The following is an 18,214-nucleotide window of genomic DNA, read 5'->3' on the forward strand; positions in this document are numbered from 1 at the left end:
CATGTAACCAAAAGAGGTAAATTACGAAATTAATGTAACCAGTAAAAATGAGGTTATAACACAGTAAAAAAAAATTAAAAAAAAAAAAAAGGTAAAAAAGAAAGTACCTGAAAATGGAGGCAACGTATAAAAATGACGGCGAGACCAAATCAACGGCGACGATGTGCAAAACGAACAAACTGAACGGAATATACGTCGACAAACGGTATTTGCCTACAAATTTTCACGGCGAACGTAACGGTTACGTCCAACCTAGACGACTGCACACAAAACACGCGCACACTCAATACGCGCCGATCAACAAAAACAAAAACGGAAAGATGGATTCAAATTCAATCACCCAAAAAAAAAAAAAAAAAACAGAAATCAAACTCCTCAAAATTGATCCAGAACATAGAAATTCTACTTGTATTAAATCTAATTAATGCTTAAAATCGATTAATTAGATTTAAAATATCTGTAGAATTTTTTTTTTTGTAGGTCCACTGATTATGTACAAGCTACAATGTCCAAATTGTTCAAACATTCAAACCAAAAATCTCCAGATTCTCAGAATCCATCATCTTCCTCCATGATCACCATCAGATCTTTGCAAATTTGAGCAGAAACTCGGCAAAAATGGCGGAAAAATTCAATTTCAAATTTCAACCAACCTTTGAAACCACATCAACGAACATCATAATCACCATTACCAGATTTCGACATGATACGAAGACGACTAGGACGACGCTGAAAATCGAATCTCCTTTTCTGTTGATGAGACGACGGACGAATCAGAGCCGTTAAAGCACGTTTCACCCAATCACCTTCAACGGTACCGATTCTCACAAGCGAGTTCGTCATCGCAGATCGCCGAAGATTCAGTCGACTTGGCGAGCACGAAACCGAGTGAGAATCGCCCCCGTTTCGAGCAGCGTTTCGGTGCAAAGAACACCGAAACGAACCAGGATGATTCGTAGGAGAGCACATACACGTCCTCTTTATACTCGCAGGTTTCGAAACGACTTGATCGCGTACCGAAACGCGTGAGTTCGGAGAGTGAGAGCGGTGGCTGAGTGAGATACGAAACGGCGCAGTACTCGTCGAAGAGAGATTAACTCTCGTCGGAGACGACGACCGGTGGAACATCGACGATGACAGAGGTGAGGAAGACGACGATGATGCGAAATTCGACGGTAGAGATGAAAAGGAAAACGGATCGGACGGTTGAGATGACGACGGCAAAGATGAATTTGAGGAAGAGTGAGAAAATCTACGAGGAGGAGAAAGTGAACGTTGAAAGGAAGGGAAAGTTACAGGGAGAACTGGAGCATTAGAGCGGGATTTTGAAGATGCCGCCATTGATGAAAGCTTGAAGAAGAAAAGGGGGAGAGAGAAAAAATGGAGGGAAGGGTATTTTGGGAATTTTAGGGCCCCGAGGTGGGGAGATGGTTTGGCAAACTGCGTAATAAGAGATGAAAGTGTTCGTTTTATAGAAAGTTGGGGTAAGGGTATGATTAGTAAATTTGGGGAATTGTTAGGGCCGGATTAGTAATTAGGAGGTGGACAAAGAAGGAAGTGCGGGTGAGGCAGTGGGGATCTAACGGCTAGGATTGAAGTGGGTGTAAATGTGAAGAGAACGGGATTTATGGCGTTTTTTCAACGGGTTCTCGTGGCCTGCTATATTGGTCGACACGTCTCTTATTTTTTTTAATTTTAGGGATCTTGTTTACAAAATACACTATTCTATGTTACGTATTTCAGTGTAATGTACTCGTACTTCGTATATCGGTATTTGTATAGTTGTATGTGATACCCCATATTAAGTTGAAAATTTATGATAAATTTGTACTCTGTATAATCGACCGAATGATCGATTGTTGGCGCTACCATTTATGATACTGTAATTGAAATTCAAGATCGATTTATATACTCTATCACGCCTCCTTACATGAGAGTTTGAAGGGCTTAAAGTGTGAATGCGGCATGAGCCCCTTTGTACCCAGCGCGAAATATTCCACTTGAAAGTAGGGGTGTATGAGATTTGAACCCCTTTGTGTTATGCTGATTCTTGATACCATGTTAAATGATTAACTCAACCAAAACTTAAACTGATAGTTAAAATGTTGGATAGATTTATATACTTTATAAGATTGTATGGTAATTGGTAAGTATATTGCAATAGGGGAAGTACTTCGTAACAAAGAGTACAAAGTTCTATTTTCAACAATAATACCTTTATAATAGATCTATTTTGGAAATCTTGTTTTACTTTACTTTTATTTTGAGTATCTTTACATGATTACCTGAATTGATAGAGTTAAAATATAGTACGAAGTATAAATCATTGATGTGGAAAATTTTAAACAAAGTGCGTAATGAATATGACGAGGATTCATTTTTGATAGTTTTGGATAAACCTGGACATCGTGCCGTGCCGGGCCTGGCGGGCCACGGTCACCGGCATGCCCAGATTGTCGTGTCGTGCCATGCCGACCAATTTCACAGGCTAGCCCATGGCCTGGCGGGCTCGTGTCGTGCCGGCCTTCATGCTGGCCTGGCGGGCTTGGCAATTTCCAATTTTTTTTTTTTTTTTTTTTTTTTTTTTTTTTTTGTTAATGGTTAATAAGTTATAAAATTATAACTTATATTATAATGTATATAATTTATAAAATTATTATATTTATAACTTATATTATATTTATTAAATATATATAAATATATTAATATATAATTTATATATTTATATATTATAAATATATATATTTATATTTATATATTATAAATATATATATAATTAGCGTGCCGGCGGGCTCGCACGGCGGACCAAGGGGCGGGCTCGTGCCGTAAAGTTCAGCCCTTGTCGTGGCACGGCCCACGACACGCCGACGGGCCACCAACTCGGGCTGTGCCGTGCTGTGCCGGCGGGCCCGCGTGCCAGCCCGGCCCGTGCCTAGCTTTAGTTTAGGATCATATTTTGCTAAATTTAGATCGTTAGATTAAAGTTACCGGTCTTAACAAATAATTGCAAATCTACATGTCAAAAATTGTAATATGGACCCGTTAACGATTCCATAGGGATAACTTCATATTGGTAGAGTTTGTAGATCGAGTTCTTAATTTTTTGGATCAAACTTAACTAGTTTAAACTAGAAACTTTTTTTTCTTAATTTTTTGGTTGGGATGCTAAGGGACTTTTGATTAAGAAGGATAAGTAGCTAGTTGTTCTTCACGAAATCGTTGAACTTTAAATAGGAATAAAAAGCGTCGGTTATACATGATTATCACTTATCAGTTAATGACAAAGTGTAGATCGAAGAGTGGGTTGACAGATGAGTTTCACCATTTCATACCAATAACGTGATGATGGATGTGAACATGTCTATTGGCTTATATTATGTCTATGAATGTGACTTGAGCCAATGCACTTAAAGGGGAAGTTGAACATATGCTACGCACAAGACTTTCCTTCAATTTGAGTTGCCCAAAGTTTCAAGTCACCTTGACACATTTTAATTTGTAAGAGGTACTCCGTATTTATTTAAGGAGAGTATACGTAATACATCGTACCACTCGTGAATATTGGGTGTCATAGTTGATAAAGGATTTGTATTTTGACATTTAGTTTAGTGATTCAATTCCTATTGGTTAAGTCGGTAATCAAGTAATCATAAAAGTCAGTTTAAAATAGTGTTGACTATTATGTGATTTGGAATGATTAATTGACGTATAATGATACACACAATTATTTAGAGTATTAAAGGGTGTAAAATTGATTTTATATTCAAAATATTCTCAGTAAGTTCTTGCAAAAATACCATATTTCAACTTGTACTCAGCACCATCAACTTTCACACATGCTATTGTCAAAAAAAAAAAAAAAAAAAAAAAAAAAAAAAAACTTTCTCACATAAAATTGTGCAAGAACCTATGTATATATACACATCTTCTTGAGCCATTGCACATCAAATATTAACGTAACTAACACAAATATGAAAATTTATACTCCGTAATGAATTAGTAAAATTCGGTTTTAATATGTAATAACTAATAAGACTATACGAGTACAAATAAAGGTTAATAATTCGTTATTAAAAGCCGTTGAAGAGTTAAGGGCTATAATGTAAGTATGTAAACACTCCTTAATTTGTTGGGTCGTTAAGAGAGAACAATTGATTAATTTCAAAGTAAGGAAATGCACAAATACAGCTGTTGAAATGTTAACTTGAGGTGTTCAAACAATCAAGCTATCAAACTCATGCTCCATGTTGACACGACCAATACAATTGACTTTTCTTACAAGATCTAACTAGTATTAAATCAATTTAAAATTTGGACAGCTTAAATATCTAGGTGGTTAGAACTATAAATTTTGAACTTGTCAGAAATCTGAGGAAGAAATTTATGCTGAACTTGTCTAACGGGATCAATGGCTCATGTAAATATTTATTTATTTATTTTCTCCGTTTGGTGATATACTAAGATAGAAAAATCTATTGATGACAGTAAGTAATATAGACGAAATTTTCGTTTTTTACTTTTTATTTTATTTTATTTTATTTTTATGTTTATACATTGTCTTCTTATGTTGAGCAAACACTTCGATCAAATTGAATACATTGACCTACAACTTTACATAAACTTCTTTCTTGAAGTATGAAGTGAAAGAAAGTTTATCAATTAAATGATGATCTCCACCAATAAAATTCTAGATTGTCCAGAAATAAGAAAAATAAAACAAGGAAAAGTCATCCTAAAGAATCCTTATTGGAGTTCTTGAAATGTAAAATTCAATGGTCATTGCTAGATTTGCCACAATGCCTATTTGCCTTTACACACTTGATCTATGCAATATTCTTTAACCTAGGAACAATTATACTCCATGTATGATAAGTATACATTAGCTTAATGACTTTCATGAGATTATTTGTTTTGTTAAATTGCTAACTATTTATGTAGCACGAAGTAGTACAAAATTTCAATCTCTCGATCAACAATTATAATTCATTTATTGAGTATTTAAATAACTTTCCTCTCAACTTCCTTCTTAAATTCCACATTACATGAGAGTAAAATTATAGGGCATGACTTATTTTGTTTGCATTAAAAGACACATATTATGATACAGAGTATGTATAGTTCAATGGTTAATTTTTTTAATAATTAACTGTATGTCCAAGTAAAGAAAATTAAATTGTGTCTTATTATGTGTCTAACACGTATGTAGGTATATTTTACATATATGTGGTACATGTATGACAATTGGATGGTGTGTCCGTGCTTTATTAAATTCATCTAAACTTATTTCAACACAAAGTTTTCAATTTTTTTCAAAATACTCCGCATCAAATCAAATTTAGATCAGATCACATAATAAGTGATTCAAATCCCAAGAAAGTCTTCTTAAATTGCATATGCACATGTCCATCTGTTAACTCCTTGGCAATACAGTCCATAATATAAGGACTTTAAGCACAAAGAAGTGACTAGTTAATCTCATTAATTATTTCCTGACATTAGAGCTCAATCATTTGGGTACATTTTGAGTAAATATCATATCCAAATGCCTCCTCTTACACGATTATGTAGTTTATGACTTTATGTTTGTCCTCCAATTGAGGAGCAGTACACATGCTGATAGTAGAAGATAATTCTATTTTTTTTTGCTTGTAACGTATTTTATATAGAGTAATAACTAGTATCGTGTCAACATTAGGTTTCTTAACACAATTAGTACCAATTAGATTATTGATACTTATAGCCTTGTAGGGCAAAGCAAATCTACGCAAAACGTAGTAAACAAAACGATGACAAAGCTAAAATTCTAAAATTCATTAATAGCAATAGTATCAGAATTACAGCAAGAATTAGTAATCAATTTACTCATTAAGATTTCTTGTAATTACCTTCGCTTAACCGCCTTTTGGTATACAACCGGTGCTTACGTTCTCTACCATAAATCACCCAGAAGATGAGGGACAACATCACTGCAAAAGAGACCAAAACCAATCCTGCATACACCCATCTGCTATAGCGTCGAAGACCAGGGCAATGATCGGTGTATATGCTTGTGAAGGTTTCCCTGACAAAAGAGCAGTCCTGTAATGCAACAAGGTCAGGACCATAGTTGTGCAAGCCATAGCTCACGTTCACCGCGGCAATCATTTGGTTATACATGGCCAGTGTTAAACGGCCTGTAGTAGTGCATATCCCAGTTGGATCAACCTGACACACATAGTTACCCAAAGCCTGCAAGAGGAAAAATAGCCAGTGTTGTTAGCAGGGGATTGCAGGGCAATCTGAAAGTGTACTGCACTACTGCCCCTAGAAACTTTCCTAGCTTGTCGAAATATTCAAGTGTGTTTTGTGCAAGCTTATTCAAGAAATTCATCTCTACCAAACTTGAGATAAATAATTTGAGGCTAATATTTACTTTAGATGGGTGCATATAGAACCAAAATTTGCTAGATATATATAAGTTGGCATAAAAGTGTTGAAACATGAATGTGGAAAGTACAAATAGTTTGAAAAAGGGTTGGTTGGTCTGTTACCTGAGAAGCATTGTTCAAATCAACTTCACCCCGAGAGCATTGACGGTCCATCAAATCATGTGTGAATGGGTTGCAAAGAAATGGCAATAGAGGACCAGACTGATTATAGTAAAAAGGTTTAAATTGCACGCCAAAATTGATGTTAGAGACATTGGATATGACTGAGTTAACCATGTCCACAAGGTGAGATGTAACCTCCTTGCTACGCTTCAAGGTTTCCTGTGAAGTAGCAGGGTCGACACAAGGAAGTATTTCATCTAATGCTGTATGAGCCGTTGGGTTCAAAGACCACTGATGCATAGCCAAACAAGTATCTGTGGCCACACTGGTGAGGAACAAACAAGTAAATACTGTTAAGCAAGACAAAGATATAAGAAAATCGAGCAGTATTAGAGTACTTGCAAGCTTATGAGATATGAACAATATTATAGGCATACAGCTTGGTGATAAGGGCTCATGGTGTTCGTGTACCACATACTAAGCATGGTGTTCGATGAGTCCACAAAGCTATTGTGTTAAACTCACCAGTCAACATATTATGGTGATTATTATTCTAAGTATCAGAAGTTTTTTACAACCCAATACTTACTTGTGGAACAGAAGAAATACGCCACACAAGATAAGAGTCCCAGTTAATATAATCCATCCAAAAACCACAAGCCTGCAGGATTTCCAATAGTCATCTTAAGTGTCATATGAATGTAATGATAGTTGCAGAAGCTAAGTTTAGTTAATTGTAAGTAATGGTAACATATATTCAAGATCTGTTTGTCTCTTACGTGTAGACAAGAACTTGCATACCGAACATTGAGAACACTGGAACAAAAGAAAGGCACAAAACAATCAGCATGTTAAGTTCACAAAGGCCAAAGAGGAAAATTTGAGATCATAGAAAGCTAACAGCCAAAGTGATTTACAGAATCCCAGAAATGCCAGGAAAAGCATGATGGCAGCAACTATGATGAGGGCGAGCCTCCTGCAGAAACACAAACATGATCAATTGTAGCTGTAAATTTGGTGGTTATTTAGTTGAAGTAGATTTTAGTGCTTACACAGAATCTAATACTTCTCGTATGTCATCAGCAGTGTTAGTCGACTGGTGATCCAGGAAGCTAGAAGCAGCAGTGATTTTCATGTCTATGTCGTCAATGTCAGTTTGCACATTAGAAGGCAAGAAAACATTTTGAATTCCTATCTGCTTTGCTGACGAAAGATAACTGGACACATTGTTGAGCTTCCATTCGGTTATATCAGCTTGACTCACAAGATATTCCAAAGTTGATACAGTGCTACGATGAAACTTTGCTTGTCCATTATACAAAACAAGACATCCAACACTGAAACAAAATATTATTGACGGATTAAGAATGTGTATTTGTTAAACTAAGATGTTCTAGTGGTACTGGTAGACATAAAGGGGAGAGCATACACTGCAGCGAGTGTGAAGAGTATAAGAAGTACGAGTGAAAGAACGTAAGCTATACGTGAATAGCCAATGCGCTGCTCCCTTTGACAACAGTGACAGATAGAAATAATTAACAAACACAGCCCGAAGACAAAGAACCAGACTAAGGACATGATGAACAACGAAGCAGCAGAGTATCCAACAGACTGAAATACAACAAAATAAGGAAGAATGTTATGAGGTTTGAGCTACAAAAGAAGTTACAATCAGTAAGAAAGATGAAATATAATTAGCAGTCAAATCTTGGTGATATATTAAGCTACGTTTCAAGTCTCTGAAAGACAATGCTGCTGATATTTTCGCTTTGCCTTTGCCTATCTCATATTCTCATGAGTTTAATCACAGCTCTAAAATCGACTTTACATTGAATTAAATTAGATTTTCATGACATTGGTCGATGACACTCTTGGAAATAGCATACTCATCCCACTTAAATCTCATCTTCTTTCTCATTAGCTTGTTCTGTACTAATGTACAAACTACATAATTACCTAAGAATGCAAATATAAGGGAATAAGGGAATAAGTGTAGTCAGTTTGTAAAATAAGGTTGGTTAGTAAAAAAAAAATATCATCATTTAGTGCACTCTTGCAAAAAAATTGTAAAGGACACAAAATGTGATGCTAAAGAGAGTAGCCTTATTGCATAGTACAATGCTAAACTCATGCACGTACTCTATATGAAATTAGTTGCCACATTACTAATTCAAATTTCACCATCAACGTTACAACTTACAACCAGCAATTCATTTGCGCTATAGGGCCCGGGCCTTTGGAGGGTACTTTAACGAATCAAACATGACATGAACTTGGTGACAAAGTTCTTCAAATGATCAGTGTACTAATATTAGGATCTGTTCAAAACTCTCCAATTTCCCTAAAGTATGCCACAAATTTTGTGACAGGTTGTATTCAACCAGTAGTTTCAGTCAAATATCTGGTCCCACCATTCATCCTTTTTCCCCCTTTTCTTCTCCCTAATCAATGTATTGTAGAAGTATTATCTTCACTAAATAAAATACTTATGATTAATAAAGATGGGGTGATTAAATTAATGTTTAGCTGGAAATTATGAAGATTTTTTTAGGAGTTATGCACAATACCTAAAGTATGCAGCATTGGGCCCAAATCCATAAAGATAGAGACCCATTTCGATCATAAAGTTCAAAGTAATAAGTGCATTTCAAATTTACAATTATAATTTGGCCACTAGGAATAGCAATGTACACATTTTGAGACCATGTTAGCAGCTTAGGTACTATTGTAGACGTGTAGCACTACCTCAAACCTTGCAGTATTTATGAAGTCATCACCCCTAGTTTTATTCTCTCCTTGTAAAAGCGACCATTAGGCATTGGATGCATTTGTTGCTCAAGTTCTCAGATGTCTCGGATATGGAGTTATTGTTTAACAGTTAGACAACTAATAAAAGAAAAGGTAAAATTTGACAATTTAGTCATGCCTTTACCTTGTGTCCTCTATCCTCAAGGACATATTGGTTCATTAAGGGCATATTGGTATTTTGCCTAATGTTATTTGCCCAAAACTTAGCAGTAGTAGGTTAGTACTCAATTGTAACTTCTTTGCCTAATGTTATATTGATACATGCCTAACTCTTTATGAAAAGAAAACTTTTTTACTTAATGTTATTCACGAGTTAATCAACTTGTCCTTCATTTCCATCTCACAATCATTAATTAGTAAAGAAACCCTGTTTTACCTACTTTCACATGTAGTTTCGAGTATGTAACTAGCTAATTGAGTCACCTAATAAAAAAAACTCAAAGGACTAGATTATCCTTGATTTCTCTTTATTTTACCTTCATGCTAACCAAGTTATCATTCCTAATTTATACGTTTATTTGTTTCTTTTACCCTCCAAGAAAAATCCAAAATGTACGCATGAATAAAACAAGAAAAGAAGATAAGAAGTAAGAAGAAAACTTACAGCCCAGTAATGGCGGTCAGATATATTCCAACCACCATTATAATACTTAAAACCATCTAAAGGATCCTTTCTATGAGTTCTTCTTGGTGCCAATGTCATCAACGAACTTTCTCCTCCGTAACCACCATACCCTTCTCCCACTCCTCCACCAATACTCGGCCCCTCCGAAATTCCCCTTTCACCCCCATTATTTGTATAATTTCCTTCACTTTCCCACCCTAAAAATTCAAGCAACAAAAAGTTATAGTAAGGGGTAAAATGGTAAAAACGATAACTAACCATAAGTCTTGTATCAGACGGTCTGACCATAATGTATTAGAAACGCGAAGAAATTACGTTATTGTATGTTGTTGGATTGTGAGACCGTCTAATACAAGAATTTACGAGATGGTACCTGGAGACGGAGGGAGTGAAGCGGGAGTAGCAACTACTATAAGTGTTAAAGTGAGCAAGTACAAGTATAGTAATGTAGGTAGGAGATGAATTGAAGTCACTACTTTACTACTACTACTAGTGTAGTGGTTTAGCATTATGAGTATTTTTTGCTCTGTTTTTTGAGCAGAGAAATGGTGAGAGGAAAGAAGAAACAATGGGGATTGGAGGAAAGGGATAGTAGAGAAGTGTGAAGTGATAGTGACTAGATAGTGTCAAGGTTAGGACTAGAGGGTGAGGATTGAGGAAACATGAACCCCACCACCAGGAAAGAATTTTTGGTTTTACTCAAATGCCCTTTTCCGATTTAATTTGTGCTATCGAAGTGGTTTTTAGGGGGTGTTCTCCTCAATTTATTACGTAATTTATATAGTAAAAAAAATAGTTACATGAGTATAAAACAAAATACGTTTTTGTAAGTTTGATTATTTGAGTAAATAAAAGAAAAATAAGTTCAAGTTATCTTAAATAAATGAAAAATTACATGCCTTCATCTAATAATTAGTTGATAATCGTTAGCTGATAAAATATGATGAAACTAGAATTATTTAACCATCTTTTTAAACTATTAACTACCAGCATATAATATATGTGTGTTTGGAGTTTATAAGTTGGTGAAACTAGTTATTTACAAGGATGTTTTGCTGATTAGTTGTTTACTTGCACTTTAATAAGTTTTAGGTCAAATATAAGGGTAAAAAGAATGATTTTGATGTAAAAGTTGCTAAAACCTATGGAAAAATAGTCAGGTCACACAATTAGGTGTATTTTATTCAAGCTTGCACAATTAATGCAACAATATTCATATAAATATACTTGTAAAGCATTCTTGTTAATTGATTTTGAGAAAGTGATGACAAATTTCGTTTATATTAACCCTTTAGTCCCTTTTATCTTCGTTTATGTAAACACAAAATAACTAAACCAGTAAGTTTATTCACAATAGTTTATGTTCTTGATACATGCATTCCATTCAATAAAATAACACTTTGAATCTTGATATATGCATTTCATTCAATAAAATAACACCTTGATAAATGCATTATTCACAATCCAATCAATTAAAAACAAGGGCATTTTGGAGAGCAATGGTGATGGAAAGTTGCAAATTTGTAGCCAAAAAAAAATTGAAAACTGAGCCTCAGAAGAATTGTGGGGTCCAAAAAGTTGAAAAAGCAATAAGACAAACTTTTGATAGAGCTCAACCTTCAAGAAAATCATGATTTTGTGTCTTTGTTGACTCCAATCAAATCCTTTTACATTTAGCAAGAAACAACACAACAAGATTCAGGCTTTTAGCCCAAAAAAATAACCGGGCCATAAATCTAAAAGCCCAAACAAATATCTGGGCTTTACATCCAAGAGCCCAAACAATAAACCCAAAACAGAACTAAGGATATTTCGGTAATTAAAATCAATTAGGGCTACTTCAGTCGGCTTACTATATAACTAAAATTTCTTTCATTTCCACTTCTTTCAAGCTGTATTAGTATTAGGGTTTCAGTGAGTGTGCCGTAACGATTTTCTCTCTCCTCGGAAAGCTTCTGCAAAACCCTAACAATGGCGGAACAGGTTTCTCTCTGTCCTCTATCTATTTCTTCGTAATGCTGTATTAAAATCAATTGAATATTTATTATTTTTCATTTTTTATATTGGTAGACGGAGAAGGCTTATTTGAAGCAGCCGAAGGTGTTCCTTTCGTAAGTGATCATCGATTTTTCTGTAATTTTCTGTTGAATTTGAGCTGCGATTTGTTTGAATTCGAGTTTTTTGAGGTTGAATTTGATTGAAAATTGGTCATTTATGGAAATCTGTAGGTCGAACAAGTCTGGTAAAGGAAAGAGACCTGGAAAGGGAGGTAACAGGTTCTGGAAGAGTATTGGTTTGGGATTCAAGACTCCTCGTGATGCCATCGAAGGTATAATCTCTTATGTTTTGATGAATTTTGGTTGTTGAAATCATCAATATGGTTGGCGTATTTTGAAAGCATTATATAATAATTGAGGTTGAAATAAGCTTGTTATGTGTATTTGTATAGTTCTATTAGTTAATGCTTTAAAATGTATGAATTGATGAACAATTATTTCTTGTTAAATGACTAGAATTAGTGTTTAAGTTTTTGTTAGGAGACTGAGTACTGGATAACTGTTGATGTAATGTGTGCTTTAGTTTGCTGTATTTTGGTTTAGTGTGAGATGCTGAATTAAATTTCAAGGAGATCGAATATCTCTGGCGGTTTTGTAGTTGTAGTATCAATAGTTTGAACTTTGAAGTTTGGGATCATATGTTTTTGATACAATGTTGTTTGTAGTTTGTCCTAGTTGATTTGTGGGATTCAAATCTTTTGATATTTTGAAGTTAGCAATTTTGGATGATACTATGTGCTTTATGGGATTAAGGCTTTTGATTGATTGAATATGTGCTATGGTATCTGATTTAAGTTATAGGAACTCTTAGTGGCCTAATTTACATGCACTGCCTGCTTATAGGGTTTATACACTATCTAATTGCTTTTTTTTTGTCAAATTTGAACTATTCATTTGCCACCAAAGAGTGTCCTTTTCCAACTTGTGTCTATGCTTGTGGCATCTGTGATAAATCGTGTCATGTCATTTGTATCTGTTTTTTACTTGAAAGAGTTGCAAGGATTTCAGTTTCAATTAGGAATACCAAGCATTTGTAAGATTCTGATTCTGATTGCTGTTTATAGTTATTTGTATTGCTTAATTGATCATTATCTAGATATTCTGTGAGTCTAAATAGCAGACTATGCACCTTAAGGAATACATTTCATTTGATCCAAGTCATATAACGAATGAGGACGTTAAATGTCCCAAGTCATATAACGAACTATATTTAAGGCCAATATTCATTCTTTTTTTTTTTTCCTTAATATGCCTTTTCTAAAGGCATAATGCTTTTGTAGAGTCATGTATTGACTCCATACTATTTTATGGAACTCTGTTCAATGCAGCTCACATACTTTACCTTTGTGTAGGAACATACATCGACAAGAAATGCCCATTTACAGGCAACGTTTCTATCAGAGGTCGTATCCTTGCTGGTACCTGCCACAGTGCCAAGATGCAGCGAACCATAATTGTTCGTCGCAACTATCTTCATTATATCAAGAAGTACCAAAGGTTGGTCATAGTTAGCTTATCTTTGAATATTCTTTTTCAAATTTTCACTGATTAAGCTTTATGTATCCTTAGATATGAGAAGAGGCACTCCAACATCCCTGCCCATGTTTCACCTTGTTTTCGTGTGAGGGAAGGTGACCATGTGATCATTGGCCAGTGCAGGTCTGTTCATCCTTTTTCTCTGAACGTTGTCAATTTTTGCTGTGTGAATTATAAGATGTGTTGTTCTAATTTGATTACTTGGAATTGTATTGAATGTATCTCTTCTATTGTTGTACCTTGCAGGCCTATCTCAAAGACAGTGAGATTTAATGTCTTGAAGGTCATCCCCGCTGGTGCAGCGACTGGTGGCAAGAAGGCTTTCACTGGACTGTAAACCAAATTTTGATCACATTCTACTCTTTAGAAGTTGAGAAAGCAGTCAGAAGAAACCTTGTTCATGTATTATCTTATGCTCGTAGAAGTGTTTCTATGATTGATTTTAGAGTATGTTTTTATCAACTCAGTTCCTTAAATCTGATTTTGTCGGCTAATTTGTTTTCTCATGGTTTATAAATTATTGGCACCCTTTTTGCTTGAGCTTTCTCATCGTACTTAAATTTCAGTTGATTGGCTAAACTCTGGCCGATAGATCTTTAGCTGGTATAAGGTGTATGAATATTCTACTCGTGTCTGGTAGTTGTTGGTTGACGCAACATTCCCACCTTAAACAATTTGGTTGCAGTTACATTTTGAGACGTTCTGTCGATATATTTTTGGGTTGTATTGTTGTGAGTTTGTGATGCGAATAAGCAGTGGTAAATCCTATGGTTAATATCTTAATTTAATTCATCCTATGGCTCCTATCAAATCAATAATATGTCAAAAACAGGATCTGAAACCACATTTCTGGTTTAATGTAAACTAATTCTATTCAAATACAGAATGCCATTTTTTTTGTTCCCTTAATTTTATATATCAATTTAGATGCAAATGCGGATTGCATATTAGTTGGCGACAAAAACTCTACTAAAATTATTGTCATACGAATGATACAATGACTGAAGAATATAGACCACTCAATAACAAAACGTTTAGTCACAAACTTTGAGTAGCAAATAAATCTAGAACAGCATAAATACATAAGTTCAGCAAAAATAATTTTAGTTCAGTAAAAATAATTTTATTTCAACAAATATAAGGTCAAGTGAGGGCCTAATTCGAAATAAAATTGTCTCAATCATATGTATGACCAGTGTCCTTGAGTGAGCCCAACCATGCAGGTGGAACCATCCCAGTTTGTTCTTGAACTGTCTTAAACAACGGTGGCAAAGTCCGATAGATATTTGCGACCTCTGCCATTGCTGTACCGCCGGCTGTCTTATCATTCGATCCATCACCACCATTTGTCCACACACTAATCTTAGGTTGCAAGCCCTTGATACCCTCAGCATTAATTCTAGCAATGTCTTGAAACATGCCATTGTTAATCATCATATAGTCCCTTAGAGCTGCGTAATTGCCCCCAAGTGCCTCTAATAAGGTACGTAAATAGGTGCCTTGTGCTTGGGCAAGTGCTAGTATACCTTCTGCCTCCTTTTGCTTTGCATAAAGGTCGGCATCAGCTGCTTGTTGACGAGAGTAAAATGCTGCTTGAGCAAGTGCCTTTTGTGCTTCTGCCTCCTTTTCTTTCTTGAATAGATTTGCCTCCGCTGCCTTTTGCTGTTGGTATAACTCCCAATTTGCCTCTTGTACCTTTTTTCACATTTTGACAATAGTTTTAGTTTGTGTTAGTGGACCAAAGTGGTCAATACTGTATCCAACCTCCAGTTTAAGATGCAATTCTAACCACTATTTACTGTATAAATTGTGTCAAAATTTCTTACTAATAAGATAGAGGAAACATTATAAAATTGAAAAGGAGCGGTGTGCAAGTGTAATATTCTGTATATTCGTTACAATGTACTCAAAGGTTAATTGTATTAGATCGCTTTAACAATATGCATTTGTGCTATATGAGTAATAATATGTTCTTTTGCAATGTTAGGCATATACTGAGATTCATATTGATGACATATTGGAGATTACATAGCTACACAAACATCCGGCATATCAATCATCTTTTAATCTTCAATAAGCTAGGTTATTGTCATACTTTAAAAAGTTCATGAATACTCTTTTTATTGTCAAATTATAATCAAGATAAGTTATACTTGTATAATTTAGTTTAGTAATTGTAAAGGTGTGATACTAACCTTAGTTTCATACTCAACGCTAGCTTTACTCAAAAACTCAGCCTTCAATTTTTCAGTTTGAGTCAAAGCATTCATCCTCTCAACTTCTCTTTGCAACTCAGCTTCTCTAAGTTTGACTGCTTTATCAGCTTCCACCTCAGCAACCTGTGCTTCTTTAGTCCAACTAGCCTGCTTTGTTGCCAACTCAGCATTCGCTTCTGCCACCTCAGCCAACCTTTCATTCTCATATATTTGCACCTCTGCCTTCACCTTTATCTCCTCCTTCTGTGCTCCTCCTTTCCTTTGCACTGATATTATCCTCGTTTCTGCATCAATCTTTGACGCATACTGCAACGTTTCTCCATCCCTCAACTTTGACCCTATCTCACCCTTCTTTCTTGCTTCTGCAACATCGATCTTGGCCTAGTGTACATGTTAAAAGATGTATCATAAGTTAGTACTTAATTATGAGAGGTTTAAATTAAACAACATAATACAATGATCGGCTTATAAAAAGAAAAAGAAAAAAAAACATATAGAAACCTGATTGGCAGCCTCCATTTGGGTCTTTTGGCCCAAATAAGAAAAGTACTCATGGCCAGGAATATCCACCAATTGCTTGATATTTGCATTATAAATGAGCAATCCAAACTGATTAAGTTCAAGCTGCACCTTTTCAAAGACTTCCTGCTTAAACTTCTTAGCCCCACTAAAAACCTCCTCCATGGTCATGGAGGCAGCAAGTACTCGTGTCTCACCCTCGATCACACCTTGGACAAGCTCCTCCACATGGCGGGAGTGTTTGTCATGAGGAGCAATGAGTTTGGCATACTTCATGAGGGAATCATCATCATCGGCTCTAGGCCCTATGGTAAACACTGCTGGCAGGATAAATGGCAGCTTCTCTGAGCTCATGGCTTGCACCTCGAAGGTGTAGTTGACCGGTGAAATGTCGAATTTGGTGCATGATTGCCCTGGTAGAACCCATGCCTTCTTGGCTAACTTTATATCCGAAATTCCTGCCCCGGTTACTACTAAATATTCTGATGCACTCGCTATACAGTACAACATTTTGTCTTTCTTTTACACACAAATTAAATACTTGATATATAATGGCAAAAAAATTCAATGCTGATCAAGGTGCAACAATTTGGACTAACCTGAGATTAATTATATGATACACGAATCAAGATCAAACTGTTGTACAATCTTAAGAATGCAGAATGATTTATGATTGGTAAGAATTATTTTTTTGATAAGAGATGTATAAAACAAGGAATTTTTCAAAACTTGTAATTTGCAAGTGGACATATGAAACCATTTTACATCTATTGTAGACTTTTTTTTTTTTTTTGAATCAAAACATCTATTGTAGACTTTGACTGAATAGATGAAATTATTTGATTATTGAATAATAATAATCATAGTTGTCGACTTTGACTGAATAAAATTCAATATAAGTAATCGTCCGGCAATTACATTCTTTGTGCATTTATTTGATCATTTTGTTAATAGACGAAAGTCGAAAGGTAACTTATATGTAAGCAGCTACTTGCCTACTTGTATATAATATACTTAGTCAGCAATATAAAATATAAAATCTTCATTGTAACTCATTTTCTAATTATTGTTGCACGTGAGAGATTGTTTACTGTTAAGCCTATTTAGTGTATAGCTCTTGGGCCGTGTGTTATGAGCCCTAATCTCTTTAGGTTATATATATACTTGTGCATACTCTAATACAAAATACACAACACTATTCTCTCTATTCTTGACATGGTATCGGAGCCACTACAATTCTAAACCCTAAATACTCTATATTTTTTTCAATGGTGGGACGGCAAAATTGATCCTTCTTCCCCTTTCTACCTTGACTCAGGCGATCAACCCGAAAACTTGATTACTCACGTGATCTTGAAGGGTGATAAAGTCTAGGACTAGGACTATTTCTTTGTCCTTGAAATCTAGGCGCAAATTTGGGTTTGTTGATGAAGTAGCTGTTTCAATCCCTTATGCTGACGAAGCCAAGCGTCTATGGGAATATCTTGAGAAACGATACTGTGAAGCTAGCGGACCTCAGTTGCAACAATTAAGGGCTTCAATCACCAATTGCAAAAAATTGAGCAACATGACTGTCGAGGACTATTATAATCAATTGATGGGTTATTTTGACAATCTTGTGCGCCTCAAACCACCACACAGCTGTGAGTGTGGAGCTTGTTCTTGTGATGTCGCTGCGAAATATGAAAAGGACAGGGACGAGGAGATTTTGCATCAATTTCTGGTTGGCATTGATGATGACAAATATGCCATGGTTCGAACTAATCTTCTCTCTCAGCAACTCTTGAGCGCGCATATCAGCAACCCAATAGCCCATTTTCATAAAGTACCTTAGTTATCAAGCAAGGCTAGTGGAGGATTTAGGAGTTAGAGAGGGATGGTTAGTCCCTCCATCTCCCCCCTCCCCCATGATGGAGGTTTGAT

The 18,214-nt window shown here is 35.4% G+C and overlaps 4 protein-coding genes across 4 annotated transcripts; 1 reads left to right on the plus strand and 3 right to left on the minus strand.

The window, feature by feature from the left end:
- Nucleotides 1–385: 385 nt before the first annotated feature.
- Nucleotides 386–1,851, minus strand: LOC110705574 (putative protein TPRXL). The gene has a single exon (XM_021883467.1). It carries the CDS (start codon nt 1,339–1,341, stop codon nt 667–669), a length of 675 nt encoding a protein of 224 aa, XP_021739159.1. The 5' UTR covers nt 1,342–1,851; the 3' UTR covers nt 386–666.
- A 3,936-nt stretch (nt 1,852–5,787) lies between these two features.
- Nucleotides 5,788–10,676, minus strand: LOC110705585. The gene is made up of 9 exons (XM_021883476.1): nt 10,337–10,676; nt 9,943–10,160; nt 7,960–8,141; nt 7,583–7,867; nt 7,448–7,506; nt 7,310–7,346; nt 7,120–7,191; nt 6,531–6,855; nt 5,788–6,228 (listed from the first exon to the last, which is right to left on the minus strand). The coding sequence occupies exons 1-9, from the start codon at nt 10,470–10,472 to the stop codon at nt 5,866–5,868; spliced, it is 1,677 nt and encodes a 558-aa protein (XP_021739168.1). The 5' UTR covers nt 10,473–10,676; the 3' UTR covers nt 5,788–5,865.
- Nucleotides 10,677–11,827: 1,151 nt separating this feature from the next.
- On the plus strand, nt 11,828–14,162 carry LOC110705599 (40S ribosomal protein S11-like). Its single transcript, XM_021883500.1, has 6 exons — nt 11,828–11,946; nt 12,034–12,074; nt 12,192–12,292; nt 13,373–13,517; nt 13,590–13,679; nt 13,803–14,162. Exons 1-6 carry the CDS (start codon nt 11,935–11,937, stop codon nt 13,891–13,893), a joined length of 480 nt encoding a protein of 159 aa, XP_021739192.1. The 5' UTR covers nt 11,828–11,934; the 3' UTR covers nt 13,894–14,162.
- A 51-nt stretch (nt 14,163–14,213) lies between these two features.
- Nucleotides 14,214–17,256, minus strand: LOC110705591 (flotillin-like protein 3). The gene is made up of 3 exons (XM_021883490.1): nt 16,274–17,256; nt 15,752–16,153; nt 14,214–15,251 (listed from the first exon to the last, which is right to left on the minus strand). The coding sequence occupies exons 1-3, from the start codon at nt 16,799–16,801 to the stop codon at nt 14,733–14,735; spliced, it is 1,449 nt and encodes a 482-aa protein (XP_021739182.1). The 5' UTR covers nt 16,802–17,256; the 3' UTR covers nt 14,214–14,732.
- Nucleotides 17,257–18,214: the final 958 nt, after the last annotated feature.

This window comes from Chenopodium quinoa, unplaced genomic scaffold (assembly GCF_001683475.1).
Source record: "Chenopodium quinoa cultivar QQ74 unplaced genomic scaffold, ASM168347v1, whole genome shotgun sequence".
NCBI lineage: Eukaryota > Viridiplantae > Streptophyta > Magnoliopsida > Caryophyllales > Amaranthaceae > Chenopodium > Chenopodium quinoa.